Below are 20,733 nucleotides of genomic sequence, written 5' to 3' on the forward strand. Positions count from 1 at the left end.
GTTTTCATTTTTTCCTCTTTTATCAACCATACTGCCTGGAATGCTTCTCTGCACTGCACATACATCCATTTACATGTGTGTATTTGTTTTATACTATACTATGGATTAAGCATATATCAGGGACAAAATGTGTCCACTGGAAAGAAGTGTCACCCTGAAAGAAATTGGAAACAGAAATCAATTTGACTGTGGCGACGGTGTAAACAAACCTCTACATCTGTGAAACAAACATAAAAGAATTTGGAAATATCAACATAAATTGAAGTGACAAATACAAGATGGCCAACAGTATTAAGTGTCTAGAAGAGGTACACGTTTTTCACCCTGCCTGACATGCAGACATGCAGATTTGGAAGGTATGCACCCTTTAACATAATCTAGAGTTTTACAGAATCTGCAAATATTAATCTTCTTGTCTGGTGATAGGGTTACAACATATATATAACACACGAAACAAACATGAGCAGGTACAGAAACAGGTATTTTCATATTACAAAGAAGTTTACTGTTAGACTGTCTGGTCACTAAATTTCACAGAACACAAATACAACAAATCTGTTTTTAAAGTCATTTTCACTCCCAGATGTATCAGGGAAAGGTTTTACACTCCTGTACTCACACACATATGTGTTAGTATTGTTATCAAATTCGGAGCTCACTTTCTGATGTGCAGATGGATTTAATGGTAGCTCAGCTTATGAATTTATGCTAAATTACATATTCTCGATTGCAAAAGCCAGTGTGTTTGGTCGGCTTTCTTTTCACCCAACAAAAAAAAAAAATCCATGCTAGAGTTTCCCTGGACAGACAAGCAAACAACCAGACCAGTATTTAGCCTGCACCAGGGCTCAATTGTCAGCTTTCATACCAACCTCAGTGAACCAAAACAAATGGTCAGGTGTACACTTTGTTTGATCGGCACCAAACAGGTGCTGGTTTGAAAGAACCCTTAAGGACCCATGGATAACTTCTAAACCTTTCACACCACATGATGTAAAGGCTGTTTAAGTGTGTGTTTCTATGTCTATGTGTGCGTCTTTGCATGCTCCACTCTCCCTGCATGAGACACACACAACCCATCAAAATAAGCAGCTTATATTGTTTAAATAAATCCAAAATTATGGACACTCTGTGGGAGGACTCGTAACCGCTATGCCAAATTTACAGCTTTGCATAGTGCAGTAACAGATACAGTAGGGGGGTGAAAACTACTATTTCCACATGAGGAATAACAATAATTAGAGAGAAATATACAGAGAGAGAAAGAGAGAGATTTCCAACTGTTGAGAAAGGAGCACAGTGTTACTGTAATTATATCTTGTGAAAGCCGGTGCTCTTGCAGCAGATTCCATCTGAGCAAACACTGGCGGTGCAGTAAAACTCCAATCTCATTGATCTAAGAATTCTAATTGAGGGAACGGCAGACACTCCACAGATGGTGCAACATGCAAACACACTGCAGAGCAATTAGAAAAAGCCATTTTTTCCTCTCCTTTTCAGGACTATTAGAGGAGGCTGTTTCCCCAAAACATGATGTGGAAGGAGCTGATAAAACAGTAGGGAAGGTAGAAGGAAGAGGGAGACGCAGAAGGAGGGATCATTCTGACAGTGAAGGAGGGTAAAAAGGCGTGATTTACACATGAAATGACAGACGTGTTTTTCTCTAGTATGTATGTCTCACCTTTTTAGATTTTATTTATCAAAGAAAGAATGTTGCTGAGCATACAATGAGCCTTTTTTTGGTTCTTTCCATCCGTGTAGGTACAAACTGTCACATCTACCAAAATGTGACATATCTAAGAGAGCAGGTGTAACATCTGTTTATGGCTCCATATATTTCAACACATCTTTGCAGGCAAAACAGTGAAGTAAATAAAAAGATACTCAGAGATGATGGAGGTAGTAGCTTTAGGTGACCAAAAATGTTTCCTCAACTCACACTATGCTGCAAGATTTACACGGGTTTTGGATGTTCGACATCAGTTTGCAGGGACGCTGCTATTTACCAGAGAGTCTTTACGTGGTGGAATGTCAGATCAAGTCAAAACAGTCGGTTTATTCTCACATTTTCCTGCATGCCTGTCACACACTACTAGCCTGACCTTGGGCAACCTGCTCTTCTAGCATCCTAATGTTCTATTAATTTTGCTCTAATTACCCCACATAGTGTGGGACGTGGGATGAGAGGATGAAAGCAGCTTGCAACAGACAGAGTACCACAAGGGAAGAGGGGCTGGGGGGTGTGTGTGAAGCTGAGACAGGGGGAACAGAGGAGACGGACTGAGAAGGGCTCCCTGCTGCTGCACCCTACTTTTGGGAGGAGGCGCCTACTGTAGGACATGAAGGAGGGCAGAGGGAGAGAAAGGAGGATAGAAAGGGGGAGTCAATTGAGTTGTGATTTGTAGACCAGAAGCAAAGGTGGGAGATAAAGCAGGACAGGCCAGATTAACTAGCGCATGGGAGGCAAACTCAGCCAGTTGGCTCAGCGTTTGCTGCTTTTAGCCACATGAAAAGAGCCAGAGAAGAAGAATGATGGGAGGAGGGGGGAGAGCAAGGAGTGAGAGGAATAGTTAAAATGTGTGTGTGTGTGTGTGTGTGTGCGTGTGTGCTTGGATTTGTGTGCTTTATGCTATTGTGATGGTAGTTCATGAAGTAGTATTAATGGCAGAATAGTCTGTGTAGGGAGCAAAGCAATATTTCTTTAATGTCTGTAACGGCATCTAATACATTAGAGGTTTAACACTATTATTAGCTCTTCTTGTTCTTTAACCTCTGTAACATTTAAATCTCATGTAAAATCAAAATGTAACTTAAGTACATTCAGCTTTTAAAGTATGAATTTGAAAGAGTGTGTTTGAGAGATAAAGATACAGAGAAAAAGGGCACAAGCTCAGACAACTGAGCGAATGTGAAATGTGAGAAGGTTACTGGTGTCTAGATTGGAAAATGCCAATGCTAAAGCATGTTTCTTTATCACTGGAGCAAGGGGTCAAATAAGTCCCGATGAGAGGGCACAGGATGATGAATGCCATCTGACTGTAGTGGAGGAGGAAGTCCAACTAAGCCAAAATACCTAATGTCATGTCACAGTTAACTGGCTCCAGAGATGAAATGTCAGCAGCTGTCACAAAGTTGGCAAAGTCATTTAAACTGTTAGAATAAGGAGATGTGATATTCAGACCTGCAGTGTAATATTTATCGTGATAACGTTTGCTCAGCCCACATGGGATTTTTCAGCGAGTTCTTGCCTCAAATTTGTAGTGACACACATAAACAGCTGGCAGTACAACGGGCTTCCAACGCTGGCCAGTCTTCTAGCGCTGGATTCATTTGTTATTTAGGGAGGAAGGATGTTACTCATTCTGTTTCAGAGTTACACTGGGACACAAACCATATTGCTACTGTTGGCTCAAAACCTCTGAATCAACAGTGTCAACTGTCCAGGAGTAAACCTTGTTTTCAGCACGACAAATATTCAAATTTCAGTCTGCATTAACCATTTTAGAGGGTTTTTTTTCTTAATTTTCTTAATGTTCAGTCAGACAGAGCATGAATTTTATGTGACTGACAGGCACATGTTCTTCCTGCTCAGCTTCAACTCTGGTCTTTGTCAGTAGTAATGTAGAGATGGTGTGCAGACGGGTGGGTGGTGCTGGTGGCTTCTAGGGACTGTGGTGTGGTGCACTGCAATTATGTTCTAACATTCTGCCTTTTAACTATTAACACCCGGCACTAAGAGCAAATGAAAAGAGTACAAGTGATTGACAACATGCAGGCTAGTTTCAGTTTTTCATAACTACAAACGCCAAAAATAATTTTGTGTGATTATTTGAAAACATAAATGGCATCCCAGAGGCACAGATGCTGTGCTGGATGATTTCATTTTTTAACATGTGAATTAGTTAATGAATTTTGGTCTTGTATACAGTGGGCGATAGTAACCCTCGTCTCTGTGCTGGTTTTCTGGTATCGGATGTGGGTGGTCTCCTTGATTTGTCTCTGGCCAGAGATTCCTTCTCTGTCCTCCATCCATAAAGGACCTTCAAACACTGAGATGTACATTTTCTGAAAAAAACAGTTGAGAAATCTTAAGTAACCGGACATGTCTATTTTTACTAATCCAGCAAATCAAATGCCTGACAAGAATACTTCATTACATAGTGCACATAGATGCAAATCGTGTCGAAATCCAAAAATGGCATAAACGCATTCTGTTCATTCATCTGCATCGTTGCTAAAAGGGAATCTACCACAGCTCCACAACATACTGTACATGACAGCATGTGTGTTACATTATCATCTCGTCCAACTGGAGTTGAAAGTTGATATTTTTTGGTCATTTTGCTTTTATTTGATGGAGATACAGAAGGAAATTGCAGGAAGGAAGTTACACGTTACAAAGGTCCCTAGCCTGAGTCAAACCAGGGGACGCTGCAGTTAACGTGGTTCAAGACTTTATGTTCACAAAGGTCAGGAGAATATATTGGCAAAATTTGTAAAATACCTTCTGATTAAAAATCATAATCTGGAAACAGATTATGGTTGTGCTTAACATAATTTATTAGATACTGGCTGTAACAAACTTTGTATCTTCTGCTTTTTAAACCAATATCTTCCTTCCAGATGTTTGTGACGTCTGGTGACACAAAAAAACAAAAAAAAAAAAAGTAAATGATATAGTATATGTTTATTGCACCAACCTGTATAAATATGTTCTAACACTTAAATGAAAACTGAAAAGGTGTACAGTGTGGCTATGAGCAGGGCACCATCTTCACTCTCTTTAACATGATTATGAAAGATACTATTAAGATGCAGATACAATTTATCATTGAAAATGACCTATTTTTCAAAGGATTATTTTTCCTACAGCAGTGGGCAGGCCGGAGCCGTCATTTCTACAGTAGCTGACAGGACGCACCATAACTGGCTGAGAATATGGTTCAGAAAGTGGCACACAACAGAGAAAATAAGATCTTGGCTAAATGTATTTAAAAAAAAAAAAGGGCAGTCAGAGATGAGAAAATGCCTCCATTCATCTTTTCTGTGTGGTGCAGAGGGAGAAAAAAAAACATTGTTATGCAGCAGTAAAAGACTGCATTGGACAACACAGCCAACAGAGAGGCTTGGTAAGCACTGCACTAAAGACTAGAGTATCCTGCGTGATTCAACAAAACATTATAGAAAACAAACTGGTGTACTGGAGCAAACTGGATGGGGCAGAAAGGAAAGTGAAGGCGTGGGTGCTCCAAAAGGGTCAGAAATGACCAGAGTAGATTTTAAGAAAAGATGGGGTGGGATGAATGATTCAGTTGGGGACAGCTTGTCCAGCACAGAGTCTACACAGGAAGTAGGGAGGATCAACTCCTCTTCTGTCTACAAAGGAAAATAAATCTCTGTCTTTCATTCTGTGGAGTCTCCAGGGCCTGCTGATCTCCAGCCATTGAGAGGACTATTTTTCTTTCTCATTCTCCTGCTCTTAGTATCACCCTCCCTTGTTCCCTGCTAAGTCTCTCCATCTCACTTCTCACTTTCTAGTTCCTGGATATGTCAACCTGTCCGGCTCAAGTCCTTCATTTGTCACTTTTGGGTGTATCGCATCTTTTCTCGTTCTTTTTTCAATTCCAGTTCTCTTTTTGTCTACCGTCCTTCTCCTCCTCCTCCTCCTCTCTCTGCCTTCCTCTCTTATGATGTATTTAGCATTCAAGGCCTCTCACTGCTGCATCACAGGCCTGTTTGTTTCACCGAAGAGAGAAAGTGGGAGGAAAAAGATGCAATTCCTCATGGACGGGGTAAAATTTCTATATGCCTTCACATCTGTGCATCTGCATGGATGTACAGTCACACACATGCATGCATACAAACACAATCTTGAATCTTAAACTGATGCAACCATGTATGTAAAAATACACTAAATTCACTTGGCAGTTTATTAGCTACACCTAGCTAAAATAAAGAAGTCTACTACAGCAGTGCTGTAATAAATCCTACCTTCATCAAGGTTATAATGTTCAGTTTGCGTTGAAGCTGTTTTAGAAAGGTGTCGATTCAACTTTGTGGGCATTTTGAAGGCTCCAGTTTGTGGTGCTGTTGAAATGTACTGCATTATATAGACAGGTGTCTCTATTATTTGGTCCACCCCATTTATATCAATGCAGTTAGACTAAATAAGAGAAATATCGCTCTGTACAATGCAGCACAGTTCAACAGCAGCACAAACTGCATCTTTCTAAAACGATTTCAATAATAATGGAAGACTAGTTTTAGATTAGTTTTAGCTACATGTATCTAATAAATTGCCAACTGTATATATTCACCTCTAAAAACATAAAAATATGAATATATTCTCTCAGATTTATACACCCACCCATTCAAGATGGCACGCATGCACAACACAACCACTCTTCATTATGAAGCATAACATGAACTAATAAATCCTTAATACCCATCCAATGTTAATGCTCATTGCCATTTGACTTCGACACTTAACTGCAGTTCAACACCCATACAATTAACCTCCAGTCGTTTGCATGTCAAATATGGAGGGAAGATTTCCTCCGTCTGCGCCCCCTCCACACAGAGACGCAGGTCAACGAGCTAATGAAGAGTCCTTGCACTGTTCATGTTGGAGTTAAGTACTTTAAATCCTCCATTGCTTATTAGAGAACTGTACACAACGCATCCCTAACATATTCCAATTAGAAGCGAATTATCAGGACATTAAGCATTCACATTCATAAAGCGCCATGTTTACTGAATCGAGACAAACTGGGTCATATTTGGTTGTCTTAGATGCCTGTGATGACATAGAGAATTTGTTTACTGTGCACCAGCCCCCGGCTCTATTCTGCTACACCACTGTCCCCAGATAGAGCCTTAACCTAGAGGGCAGCTAACACACACACACACACACACGCACGCACACTTCCAAGCACACTCTGACACCAAAAATCCACCATACACTCCCCTTAAAAAAACAAAAAATAAACACACACCCACGCAGAGCCGGGTGGTTGTAATTAAAAAGCAGTGGAGCTCTGTGGAGCAGGGAGAGGCTATCTAAGGAGAGAGGGAGGTGGGAATACTCCACCCATTCAGCCTAAAGGCTTCCACTAATTACCTGTCAATGACAAGGAAGAGGGAGATCTAAAGTAGTAAATATTGTCCCAAACTGTCATCCTCAATGAACCATACACTCTGCAATTCAGTTCAAGGATAATGCCCACTGACTTGGGAAATAGGATAAGATGCCATATGTTTGTGTAATTTAGGGATAATTAGTTCCAAATCTGTTCCAAACAAAGTGACACTGTGGCATTAAACAGCGTGATACCAACTAAAGGTCAGCCGACAGACGCATACAGTAATCTGGCAAGATGCTGAAAAGATGTTGAAAACTGTGCTTTTTTTCAAAAGCTCATTTGAATTGCAGATTTAAAGATTTTGTTTTGGATGTAAAGCAGACAAACAGGTTTTTGTTGATAGAGAAAAATGTAGAGTCAGGTTTAAGTATGTCAGATAGATGTTTATGACTGATGAACTTTATGTCAATAAGCTCAAATCTAGTTGATGAAATGGTTCCCCACCTGGGGGGGTCAGCGTGATAAACAGAGTGGGAAAGAAGAAGAAGCATGTTTATGCAACACAAAGTTAGTTTTAGATTTAAGAATCTTTGCTTAATTTCTTTGGTGTTTCATGTTTGTGGTGGATGATCCGGAGGCTTCACAGTGGGTGGTTAGCCTCCGCAAAATCCATGCAACTTTTGCTTATGAGATATTGCTCATACCAAAGCCACCTGCCAAAAAATCTTATATATACATTAGTTATGTACATTAGTTGTCCATTTAAGTCATTTTTATGTCAGTTTTCCACTGTAAGTATCATAAATCATGTGCCGCAGAATTCCTGTCTCTAATGTGGATAAGCAGCATCTAGCCAAACAGGAAAGAGCATGTTTCACAATGTTAGGCTGGGGTTTTAAAATACAATTTTAGCTCTCTATAGCCATCTCACAATCAACAGTTTCTCACACTCTTCCCTGACGTTACTCCACCAGACGCACACGCTAGCAGCTTCACTGCAGTAAACACAGCTATTTTCAAAAGCCCTTTCTTCCACTGGCTGACTGGGATATCCAAATTCATCAAAAACATCAAATGCCAAACATGTTTGAAAGTAACTGAATCAGCTGCATTTTGCTTGAAGATGTATGGAGAACCCTGCTTTTATTACATTTGAAAGTAATTTTGCGTGGTTGGAACCACAGCGTAAGACTATTTTGAATAGTCTAATCTAATACAACCTTTGCAACAGCATCAAAATCACCCTGAGAAAACTGTCAGTCACCTAAAAATACACAGCCTATCGTTGAAAACGTCACCTCGTCTGACCTTTTTTTTTCAGCTCAAGCGTACGAGAAAGCTTCAAGAGTGTGGCAATTTTTATCTAATCGAATATCTGCAAGAATCTATTCTCAAATATTTGAAGCAAAGTGTGTCAAAGCCACCCTTGTACTGAGTGTGGAGGTGAGGGATGGAAGACAGAAGAAGGCGTATGCTTTTTGATGACGACTTTTTTGGAAACGATCACTAAACAAAGCATTCGCTGTGTCAGATTTATCCCTACCAATTAGATTTTAAGCAGACATTTGAAACGATAAGAATTTTGTCTGCGATCAAATGCAGCCGAGTGAGTCAGCGACTATAGAAAAATGTGTGCATGTGTTCATTTTCATATAATCCATCTGTGCAACGTGGTAGCATTAATATGTGGGAGAGATACACACAGAGATGTGAAAATAAAACTCTACTGGGAACCTCAGAGGGAAACAAAATATGCTTCTCACATTTGTTTGGTGTAAGAGGTTATAAAACATGCAAATGTCAAGTATAAAATTGTGATTGCTCCACCTAGTTCACTAAACCCAGTTAAATGGATAATCAGGTCAGGTCAGCACTCAGCCATGATTTGATCAGATGAACGTAAGGCAAATAGATAACGATCATTATCTAAGATGGTGAACATGGGAAACATTATACCTTCACCGGGTGTTTACGCAGGAGGCATTTTGGTGCATTTTTCAGTCGTGCATCCATCTCTCGTGACTCAAAGCATATTTCTATGCTACAAATATAATTTCTTCTATTTTACATGATACTACAGCAATTTTGTGTTGGACTCTGAGCACTACACACCCCCTGTGTAGACACTGTTAGTCTTATTTTAAATAACTAGACTAATCATCTTAAATGTACCTGAACAGAGCCAGTGTTGGACTCCCTCCTCTCTTGTCACATAAATCTGACTAAATTTGGCCAGCTACAGAGCGAAGTTGTCAGAACAGTTCCTCTAGCAGCAGTTGCTTCAGTAAATTTTAATGTGTTTCCAGGGTGGAACATCTAAACTGCTTCAAAGGTCCAGAAAATAACATGAAACACCTGGGAGACTTATTTTCTGTGGTATTTTGGTGTTTATTTGATAGATGACCGAGAGCGACAAGAAACACTGGCGAAAAGATGACACCCAGTCCCTACTTTAGACCACTGGGCCATGGAGAAGTGTGTTTTATGGATTCTATTAAAGCCCCTCAAGAACAATAAATTCTCCTTTTTTTGCATACGTCTATATTAAATCTAGGAAGACAATTTCATACATATATTTATATATCAACATAAAAACATTTGGAAAAAAAGGAAGTCTATGTGTAAATATACAAAATCAATCAGGAGGTGTATACTCTTACACCAAACTGCATTACGTAAGGCGCTGATGTTGTAAGGCTGTGTTTTATTACACCACTTTTTGGCAAGGTGCGGGCACAGCAGGGCCATATGCTGTGTGTCTTAGTCCAGTTGGACCCAAAATGGCTCTAAACGGTGCAGAGCTTCTGCCAGAGTGAGACAGAGAACAGATCACTCAGCCAGTCAGTCAGTAACATAAGGATGGAGGGAACAGCCTGGAAAATCAGTTTATGGGGAAGTCTGCGGGTTTTTAGGAGCTAGCCTATTAATCACTTATAAAGCCCCTTCTTAAAATGTTTGTGTGCCACTGTTCTTGTTAATAAGAAACTGGTACCAGACTGCTGTTGCAAGCCATTGTAGGTCAGTAAAGACATGTATGCCAGTGTCACTTACACACAGATTTACTGTACTATTACTAATTGCTGTTATTTGACCATGAAGCGATGTGCCAACAACAGCTCACAAAATGATTTTTAAAAAATGAATAAAACTATTGGTTTAAACTTGACTCACTGTCAAATCTGAAACAGGTTGGTGTGGAAGAGAATTGCTGATTACGTATGTGATGACTGTGCATCCAACTAGGAATTTTCTCCAGCTTAGTCCTTCTTTACTGCCTGTTTGTATCTTTGCAGTAACTCCTTTGCTCGATAACAAGCTGTGGTGCTGTGTGTCTATTGCAGTCTTCACAGTGTGCTGTTAAACTGAGCAGTGTTAGACAGGCTGACTGATGAGTCATAGGGGAGTGAGTGGGTGTGTGTGTGTCTGTTTGTGTGAGTGTGCATTATATGCTCCTGATATACCAAATGTGTTTATCTCGCACAAGTTCACACTCCTGGTGGGGAAAAAAAAAAAAGGCAACTTTCAAACAACAGACCTTCATTCTCAATTCACTGCTGCTCATATTATTTTCTTCTCTTTCACATATGTCTCTGCTGCTATGTCTATATTTCCATCATGGCTTTGACCTGATGCATCTTTTCAAACTCTAGCTGGTATATTTTCCTTTATTTTTATTGCTGTGTCTCACAACCGGCTTAGGCAGCCGGCTGTGAGACCCGGAATTATGAGATTTGTCTCAGCCAAACGATGTGTGGTTTACTTTTTGTTACGGTAACACTTACACTTTAAGCATTCAATATAAGATTATATAAGGCCTCAAGCCTCAAAATCTGATTTGATATCATATTGTATGTGTTCCAGAGTAAAAATATATAAATCCATCCAGCTTTGTTGATACACTGTATAGAACATCAGATCTTGTTGGAAAAATTTGAGGGGAGACAGCAGATGCTGCCATTCCAACACTCTCTTGACCTACTTCACTCACTGATTTTGAGAAACCAGAAATCCTACAAATAGACAAAGCACATATTAAGATTGTTTCCACCAGAAGTTGCACAGAAGTTTTAGTCTTTCACTATCAGGAAGGAGCAATTCCCTAAATAAATTAGACAAGACACTGAAGAACTGGTCAGTAATAAGTGGAGTTCAGGCAATATACAGAGTTTGTGAGTGACATCGTAGACGTAGAGATGTGGGCAACGCAGAGCATAAAGAGGGAACTGAGGGTGACCGAAACGAAGATAACTTCAAGTCAGTTAAAGCTGTTTGTTTACTGGTATGTTTCCTTCTGGCAACACGAGTCACATCATCGGTGGCCAATATTAGTCGCAAATATCAAACATGTTTTAAAAAAAATCTCTAATGAGAGTGGCTGTTAGTGACTGGGTCTGAAAACGTAAGATTAGAATCTTTACATATCACATACTACTATGCCGTCAGGAAAGACCAACTGACCCGGACCAGAACAGTCCTGGTCCAGCTTGGTCCGATCAGTCGTCTCGCCCAAATCATATTCAGAATTGGCCTGGCAGTCATAATAATGTCCTTGCCTTTAAATGTCAAGATCAGCAGGGTGAGTTCAATAGGGCATTAAAGGGATCGTCCATTTCTTTAGTCGAAAACACAGCGTTAACTAAAAAATCAACATTTAACAAATGCAATTAAAGCAAGGATATAGATTCTACCCTAAAACAAAGCACTACTCGTCCCATTGATCAGAGCATCGTTCATCATGTTGACTGCAGCCTGTAAAACAGGGAATACTCTTGGCTTTCCTAATAACAGTGTATTTAACAGCTGTGTGTCACAGCTTGAGCCAGATGTCCATCACTCAGTTGACTATTGACATTTGTATTTTGGAATTAAAATTGATTATTAATTTTATTAATTAATTTATTCATTTTATTAATTAATTTCGGTGCACCCACACCCACATTGTTAACATCTTGGGTTTTTATATAAAATAGAGAATAGGCCTTCTAGTAAGGTCATTGGTGAACAAGAAGCAGCCTTAGCTGTCTTAGTAACATAACAACTTAACTGGTGAAAGTTCACACGTTTCATTCCAACCAGTCAGACTTTGTGACTGTGATCCAGTCATCTTGTTGCTGTCAAATTTTTAAACTGTCCCTTTTCTCTGTTTTTTTTTTTTTAATTTTTGTTCCCGTGTCAGATTAATGCACCCGTCCTCCACCCTTACACCTCGAGTTACCGCCGGAACCATCTGTCCTACAGGTCCTTACAGTGAGCTTATCAGGAATCCCACTCAGCCTCACATTCATACGGATCTTCAGCTCGTCTGTTTTTCACTCTCTCAAAAACCACCAGTGTCTAGACACCATACAGCGGATCTCTGTATGACTCATGCCGTGACTATCCCTTTTAAATGATTGCATCACGATGGGGTCTAATCACCAAAGTCTCCTCACACATCCCTTTAATTTTTCCTTTTGTACACACTATGTCAAATAAATTAATTTAATAGCTCTTTATGGCTCTTTAAACCCTCAATTTGTCTTCCCTGATTGAAATGGTGTCACCACACACGGCTGCAAACAGACGTGTGAATTCTCCAATTTTTTCAAGTCATCTTGTAGAAACAACAGATTTCACCTATTATTGACTACATGTCTTACTGAACTACTCTCTAAAACTCCAATAAGTTCACCTTTTAAGTGACATATTCCAAATCATGTTAGAGGCACAGTGGTTAGAATATCTGTCAAAATATTGTCAGTTCAGGGTTCAGTGTTCAGCTGATCCAGCACAAACACATGGAAGGTACAACAGGGATATTAACTGATGTCCTGTCCACTGATTTGTGGCCACAGAGGCAAAGAATACCATCAAGCTACAAACCTGAAATCCATTTTTGCATGTGGCAGTGCATAAAGTGTACTGATTTAATACTAACTTTGTGAAAGTGCATAAGATGCAGAACTGCTCTTTGCCAGGTATTTTATACAGGTTTGGGATTATAAAAAAAGAAAAAGTATAAAGTATTACAAAAGCACACAGAAGGTTAATAGACAAAAAAAAAAAAAGAGGAAGAAAAAGGTAATATATTCATTTCATGATGCAGTTTCATCATTTAGCATATTTCCTCAACTTTCCTGAAAATGAAACAGTACAAAATGAAGTGGATATGAATTCTTTGGGTGTGTAAGCTCATCAGTGTGTGTGTGAGAGAGAGCGAGAGAGACAGCATATGCTAAAGTATTGGGCCTATGAGACTTTCCCAGATTATCAGTAATTGGCGAAGTGTCTCCCACATGCCCTGAGAAAGGTAGAGAGAGAATTGGGGGGGTAGAAATTTAGAAGATACTGTAGCAGGGTGGTGATAGCTTGAATAGATAAAAGCCATTTTAAAGGCTGATGAAGTCACTTCGGTCTTTTTCAACAATTACTGTTAAATCATTGTTGAGGGGGGCACAGCTTCTCTCCGCACAACTGTTCCAGAGGAGCAGGAGCTGTGGAAACCGGGCAGCTCGTACGTGTGAGAGTGTGAATCACCCAAGGAGGACAAGCTGTGTTCATTCTGCACGCTAAATGAGGTGGAAATAGTACTACACTTCTTCATCGCACACCCAAAAACTGACTTTTCAGGAGATTTTTCTCTAAAAATTACCCAAATATATCAAGTTATTAAATGCAAGATTGCAGCCAAAAAAACTGGCAGCACCTCCTGAGTAAAATGCCAAAATGCAGAATAATAGAAGCACATTTGCCAAAATTTAAGCACAGACAGTAGGTACTAAGACTCCTTCCAAATATGTCTTTTTGTCATGGACTGCTGTGCATAATGACTTTTGCATACTTAACTCTTTAAGGTATCGTCATCTTATGTTAACATGTTTACATGTAAGTCAGTACTGTATACATGATAGCACTGCTTCATACTGGTGATACAGGTGATACAGTCAGGATATAAGTGGTTATCTGGGGAAGCAATTACGCAGCATTTTCTTATTTTGTTGGATAACATAATGGAAAACCTCTAATATAACCTATTTGTAAGAACTGCAAAGACACAGGCATTTGTTTTATTTCACTTGGAGCAAAAATGTATTTACAGGCAGCATCAGTGGCTGCAAAGTCAAAAGAGAGAGGAGATGAATTAAGTGTGATGGACACAGAAGGTGTTAACTGAATAAGTGATCAAGAGGCGCTCGAGTTATAATTTCTCAACGTGGGTAAGAAATTCATCTAATGCGGTAAAGCAAAAAGCCAGAGACTCCGTCCCCACAACAAGCTGGTGTGAGAATAGTGAGGTTGTCTGATCTCACATTCACAGTGCCATTAGCTTAAAAACAACAGTTGATTAAGGTGTCATTCGTTGTTAATGACTACTGTGACTATCCCCCTGTCCAGGACTGAGGTTCAAAAGCTTTTCACTGAATCTGAATCCTTTATTGCGTCTGTTCTTCAGGCCTGACTACTTTTTCCTCTTGCTGTGAGGAGCTACTGAAATAAGCATGACATGATGTATATAGTATTAATTCTACTCTGTCATTTATTGATGTCAGCTAAATACAGTCATTTGCTGGTCTATCTTCACAGCACTACACTGCATCTGAAGATGAACTGGTTGCACTGGCACTGGCATGTTAAGCTGAGGAACTTGTCCTCATCGTACGAGAAACGACACTTTGATTCGATGCATTCTAGATAAATGTTTAAACCGGTGACTTGTATCATTCCCGTCTACATCCCCTATTTTTTTCCCCATGCAATACATATTTGATATTTGGCTAAATGTTGACTTGATAGATGTGTTAATTGGTCGCTCCTCATAAAAATGAGAGAGAAAGAAAAATGTTTGACTCAGACTTCGAGATTAACAAATCTCCATATTTTACCAACTTGGACCCAGATACAAAATTGGACAGTTTATTAGAGACCAAACGTAACCATAATGGCTTCTACTCAAGCCAGGAGATATCACTGAATGTATCTTCATGCTGTTGCAAAGCATGGCAATGGCTGATTTCCTGTCTTCACAAACATGTGGAGACTGAGTATATCTGGAAGAAAGTCATTTTAGGCAGCACACTGAGATGCCAGAACTATTTAACACAAAAATATCACAAAATGCCACAGTTGTGTAGAATGAAACATTTCAGTTTGGTCCCATATTTCATGACAAAAACCCCAAACAATTCAGAAAAAACAAAGAGAACAACAATATGAAAATGAGTACATACAGAGGCTTCCTTTCTTAAATATCAATCTTTTCTAGGCTGCTTTTCAACTAAGACTCTGACTTGAGATTAGGCGAGCTTCAGAGTGCACCACACGGCAACACATCCTCTCATATTTATAGTCTGAGAAAAGCCAAATCCATCGTACTGGGAGTTTCATGCTCAAATATGCTACTCAAAGACACAGAGCGCCAAGACTTGAGAAGACTTGGGGTTGTGTCCAATAATCCAGCTTCAGCACAGAAAAATCTTTTTTGTTTTTTCTGGACTTGACCTGAGAGCGTAATGAAGCCTGTCAAAACTATGAAGTAAAGGCTCTGAGATGTTCTTAGTGTTAACAAAAATAAATCTGCGGTATTGTCCTCCTGGTGATACAGCTCACTCAGCTCGTCTTCCAGAAATACATACATATATACATGCATGCCTGCTACTGTACACACAGCCTGGAGCTAAAACTAAATGCTGTAATTGCAGACAAAACCACTGAGACTTGACACCATCTCACCAGAGAAGAAGAAGAAGAAGAAGATGAGGGAAATGAAATAAGTATGCAGACTGAAAGATAAACACACACCCACAGATACACGCTAACATGCACAGACAGCGACGCGAGCAATAGCTAGAGGGTGCAAACTGTTCAGATCCTGCAGAACTATGCCAATTCAGTGCCAGGTGAGGCGAGCGCTTTGCCTGCACAATGCCTCTGATCTGTTGATGTGGTATTTGTCATTTGGGACAGCCACAGCTGGAGCCATGGTGGGGCCGCGGCTGATTTAAAGTGACGGGTATGCAAGGCCAACTTATCCATCACAGAGGAGTGGCCCGCATTCACTGACTCCCAAATTACTGTCCTATTTGCTGGCCCAAGCCCCACTACAACCCCACCTATCAGCAGCTGATCTATGGCGTGCCAACAAACCCAAACAAGGTGTCATCTTGTCAGGACAAATGGGCTACAACAGACTTAAGGGCAGGGGCTAATCCTTCTCGCACGCTTAAACCGTGTGTTGTTGGAGAATTCATTTTAATGTGCCCATGAGCTACTGTACAAGCCGTACTCCCAATCTCATATTTTATTTCTTTTTCAAACGCTTTCTTTCTCCTCAGTTCATCTTCTGTCCTTCTTCTCTCATCCCTGCATTTGAACAGTGTCAAACTACAAAAGTGTGTGGCCTTTCAAAATAGAAAGAAAGAAACCTGCTTAGAGTGAGAAAGAGAAACACTCAAAGAACGCCACTTCTTCACCTCAGGCTGGATGCGGTGGATTTTGCCAGCAGAGGTGAGCAAAAGAACAGAATAGCATATTTTACAAAGTTTCACAGCATTTATTAACTTGAGCCTTACCTTGCTGAGCTGACTGGCCGGTGAGCCGCTGTTGTTGACAGTGTGGCATTTGAAGTTGAGCAACGATTCCCCCACAGCATCACGCTCTCTGCTCATGCCCTTGTCAGTGTGGGAGTGGCTGTCAGGAAGGGGGAAAGGCGCAGACGAGGGGGGCCGTTCGAGCGCCGTGCAGGACAGACCGAGAAAGTTAGACGGCCGGATCAGAAAGGCCTCCAGAGCTATGTTAGCAGATACCTGAGGGAGGGAGGCCAAGAATTAGGAGTGGGGGAAAGAGTGGGAGGGGTCGGTGTGTGGCGGAAGACAAGGGAGAGTTGAGATTTTTATATTACTCACTTGGCTGATACTTTCATCCCAAGTGACAGTAGAGAGGAAAAAAATAGACGGAAGCAAGAAGAAACAAAGAAAGGAAGCCATTTATCTTTCTCTTGCCTTATTCGAGTTATCTGCCCGGGCCAAATTAACTTCTCACTATTCTAAGCCTCAAGAAAAAAAAAGGTAAAGCTATGGGACATTTAGTCAGATAATCAACCTTTGCCCTGACTGACTGTGGCCATGAGTGTGGGTGTTGCCCTTGTGTAGTCCAGCCATACCTTAGAAATGACCTGATTGTCTCCGGTCAGAGCCAGGTCAGCAACACGCTCCACACACTGGACGATCCGAGTGCACGCCCTGGCCTCGTTCTGGGCCATCCAGAGGATGTGCTCCTCCACTAGCATCATGTTACTGGCTATCTCTGATATATAGTCTCCCAGCTGCAGAAACACAAGCACACATGTATGCAAATGAATGAATGTTCACAATTACACAAACTGTACCTACAAGGCCCACACACACGCGAAGAGGCAGACTCATCATGCACATCAATCATATCCGCAACAACAGACACATTTATAATCTCCAGTCAGAACTGTGAGGGAGGCAATGGTGGCTTCATTCATTATAGGGAGATTTAATTTAGATTAGCAGCTCCAATGGGGCATAATCGCTTCCTTGAGATGGCAGTTCGCTATTTACTTACTGTACTTCTCATTGTTGCTTGATTTGACTGTTCTTTATTGGATGAATGAGGGTGGTCTCCTCAGCATTGTCTTAGGAATGATAAAACTCAAAGTATCTCCTAATAATATCTCCTCCCGAGTGACCTATGATGAGTAATTGGACAAGTGAGAGCTAATATTGATTCTTTTCACTGACTAAGCTCAACACCCTTCCCCTCACACAACCTGACCTTCAGCGTTACATAAAGCCCTCTGATTTCCTCCGGCCGAAGAAAGAAGAGAGGTTCGCTTAAGGTAAAAAAGACGACTTGCCCAGAAAGAGATGCATCTTCATAATCATAATTGTCATTCAGGTCCATCGCCGCCATGGGCAAGAGCAAAGCGTATGAGGTGAAAAGTTAAGCTGTCTGGAATCGATTGAAGGATTGAAGCCAGGACAACAGCATGTTGCCATGTCTTTTTTTTGGGCAGCCTCTGCTGTCTCTCGCTGAAGTGTTTCTTTCTGTTTGTTCAATTAGGGCTCTTGAAAAACCATTGTTACCTATACATGAGCTAGTCACGGATTTTCCTAATAAATCTCATCTTTTAAGGCAACAGCAAAACTGTGAGCAATCATATGCATGAATACTATAGGAATGTAATATAAGGATGGGAGTAGTAGCTACTAGTATGAGCAACTGTCTCCCTTTCGTATGAGGGAATCCACAGTATCAGACTGCTTCAAAGGAAACTTAACTATTTTGTTATGCTTGGATTAATTCTTAGATCACAGTGTAAACTGGCTATGTTGTATCGCTGCACCCTCACATCTCTGCGTTTGTCCACCAGCCTTGTCAGTCTCTCCACCAGGTGTGTGACAAAGATGACGTCCATGACATCGGTGAAGTGTGCCGCCCTGCTGGTGAAAGCCACTAACTGCTGGCCCAAAGGCTGAGCGTTGGTGGTATTAATAGTTATCTGGAATGAAAAGGAAAATATACCACAATATTCAAAGAGGATGATCACACAGTCCATTATCACAATTCAACAGAGACGTTACATGAAACAGCTTTGACAACATATAATAAATAATAAATCACTGTAATACTATTTCATGTCACGCATGTAGTTTTGTGAACTTGACTGCTTTAATGTAGCTCAGTGATCCCATGAGTAATGAAGAATGAAGTCAGCATGCCATCAGTCACTTTGTATTATGTATATAAAGCATACACATACAGATCTACAAATACCTGCAGGCTACAGATAAATCAGTGGAGATATTAGTTTCTCTATTCTGGGAATATGAAGTTATTAAATCTTAAGTAGGCTGGTAAATATGTAAACGTCAACATGTCGAACATCATAGTAAACTGATTTAATGACAATGAAAAAACACTGGTTTAAAATCTGTAAATAAATCCAGGCTGTTTTCTCTGCAAGTTCTCCACGTGTGCTGATACCTGGGTGAGCTCGTGCAGCACGCGGGTTAGTTCGCTGGCGTAAGGGCACTGGGTGTAGTCCTCTTCGGCCCACCGCCCAGCCCGGTCGCAGCGCCGCCACGCCTTCTTCTCCCTCTGGCTGGAGGGGTTAGGAGCACTGCCAGAGGGGTGGGGGGCAGAGCCAAAGGTTGCAGGAGCACACGGCAGGAAGGCCAGAATCCCAGCTAGAGTCTTCGGCCACCTGCCGGACAAGATATCCCCAAATTATCAGGGATGAAGTGAATTCAAAAATCTACACTCACTGCACCAGATGGCAATTTCATACTCCCTGTACTTAGGAAATTATTCATTTGCATATTTTATTTATAGGTAGCTCTAATTATTTTTGCAGATGACTGCCAGATTCTGATACTTGAAACAATGTGTTGTGTTACTGATGCCTTCTGACTAAATTAACTTTTTTTTACTCACTTTATTAATCAGTTTTATTGTCTTTCCACTTCTTGCACAGTAAAACTAAATATTTTTTTTTTTTGTTTAATGACAGAATCCATTTAAAGAGGCACATCACCAGTTTTACACATTAAGATCAGTTTGCTCATTATGTGTAGTGCTGCTCAGCCTGTGAATACAGCAGTGTCAGTCAGTGTCGGTGACTACGGAGGAGCCTGAGAAAATAACCAAGATGATGTCATGAAGGTTATTTTGGATATGGCTTGGAGATTACACGTTTTAGCAGAAAGCTTTGTTACAAACTGGGTGGGTGTATTTGAGGTGAAAGACTTTTGAAATGCACCATGTGTGCAGCTTGACCAACACCAAGGCCTGAATCTGAAGCAGAATCTGTTCCTTTCTCAGCCTTAAACAGTAATTACAAGTGTTGTTCATACGGCCATGCAAAGTTCAGCAAAGTCTCCTCTGAAGCAAGAAATGAGACTTTCTCAATAATGTCATCAAGAAGCAAGTCCTGGAGCTGCTCTACTGGCCAACCTGTGATGGGGGCCAGGGTGATTTTTAAATTTCCATTTTATGGGTAATGCCTGTTAGTGTTTCAATAAAATAAAGCTTGTCTGAGTGTAGAAAGTCAGCCAAACACTCACAGTCCACTACATTAGCCTCCATTTCCCTGGTAATAAAAGGTCTCTAGGTTTTGTTTCTTGGTGCTGTTGCAGATTAAAGGTCTTTTTTGTGCCTTCTGCAGCCTCAGGAAAGAGTTGTCAATTTGTCCACAATCAGGGGAGAAACATGTCTTATGAGTTGTGGTTTTCTCCTTAAGGCAACATCAGTGTCCTACAGCAGAAGGTTAGCTGGAGTAGTGCTTAATGTGGCAACACTTCTGACTTCATCTAAATGAAAATAAAGGAGCGCAGCACTCAAAAGGCTGGTGGTCTGTGCTGAGGGCAGAGACCTGCCATCTTTCTGCTCCACACCCCCATCCTCTTTTTTTTCCCCTCTCTCTCCATCCACATTGTTGCAGCAGCAGCAGCAGCAGCTACTTAGTAATAAATGGCGTTAATTTCGCCCCCAACAAAAAAGTGGGCTCATTTTCCAGCCCATTACTCCAATGCTCCGGCAGAAACAAAAGCCTCAGCGCTTGCGGCACTGGAAGAAGGCTGTAAAGTACAGCAGCTACAGAGGAGTGTACACGACAACAGCACACCCACAGGGGAAGGAGAGGTGGAGG

General features: G+C 40.8%; 1 protein-coding gene across 1 annotated transcript in view; it reads right to left on the reverse strand.

Moving 5' to 3' along the window:
• The window catches only part of LOC121190107 (adhesion G protein-coupled receptor A3), a 140,280-nt gene that overhangs the window by 73,365 nt on the left and 46,182 nt on the right, over window positions 1–20,733 (reverse strand). Inside the window, exons 9-12 of the mRNA XM_041050693.1 lie at window positions 19,071–19,290; window positions 18,436–18,585; window positions 17,221–17,382; window positions 16,631–16,864 (exon numbers count right to left, since the gene is read on the reverse strand). Of these exons, the coding sequence (XP_040906627.1) occupies window positions 16,631–16,864; window positions 17,221–17,382; window positions 18,436–18,585; window positions 19,071–19,290 (766 nt within the window). The remainder of the gene's footprint in view (window positions 1–16,630; window positions 16,865–17,220; window positions 17,383–18,435; window positions 18,586–19,070; window positions 19,291–20,733) is intronic.

Source organism: Toxotes jaculatrix, chromosome 11 (assembly GCF_017976425.1).
Source record: "Toxotes jaculatrix isolate fToxJac2 chromosome 11, fToxJac2.pri, whole genome shotgun sequence".
NCBI classification, from domain to species: Eukaryota; Metazoa; Chordata; class Actinopteri; family Toxotidae; genus Toxotes; species Toxotes jaculatrix.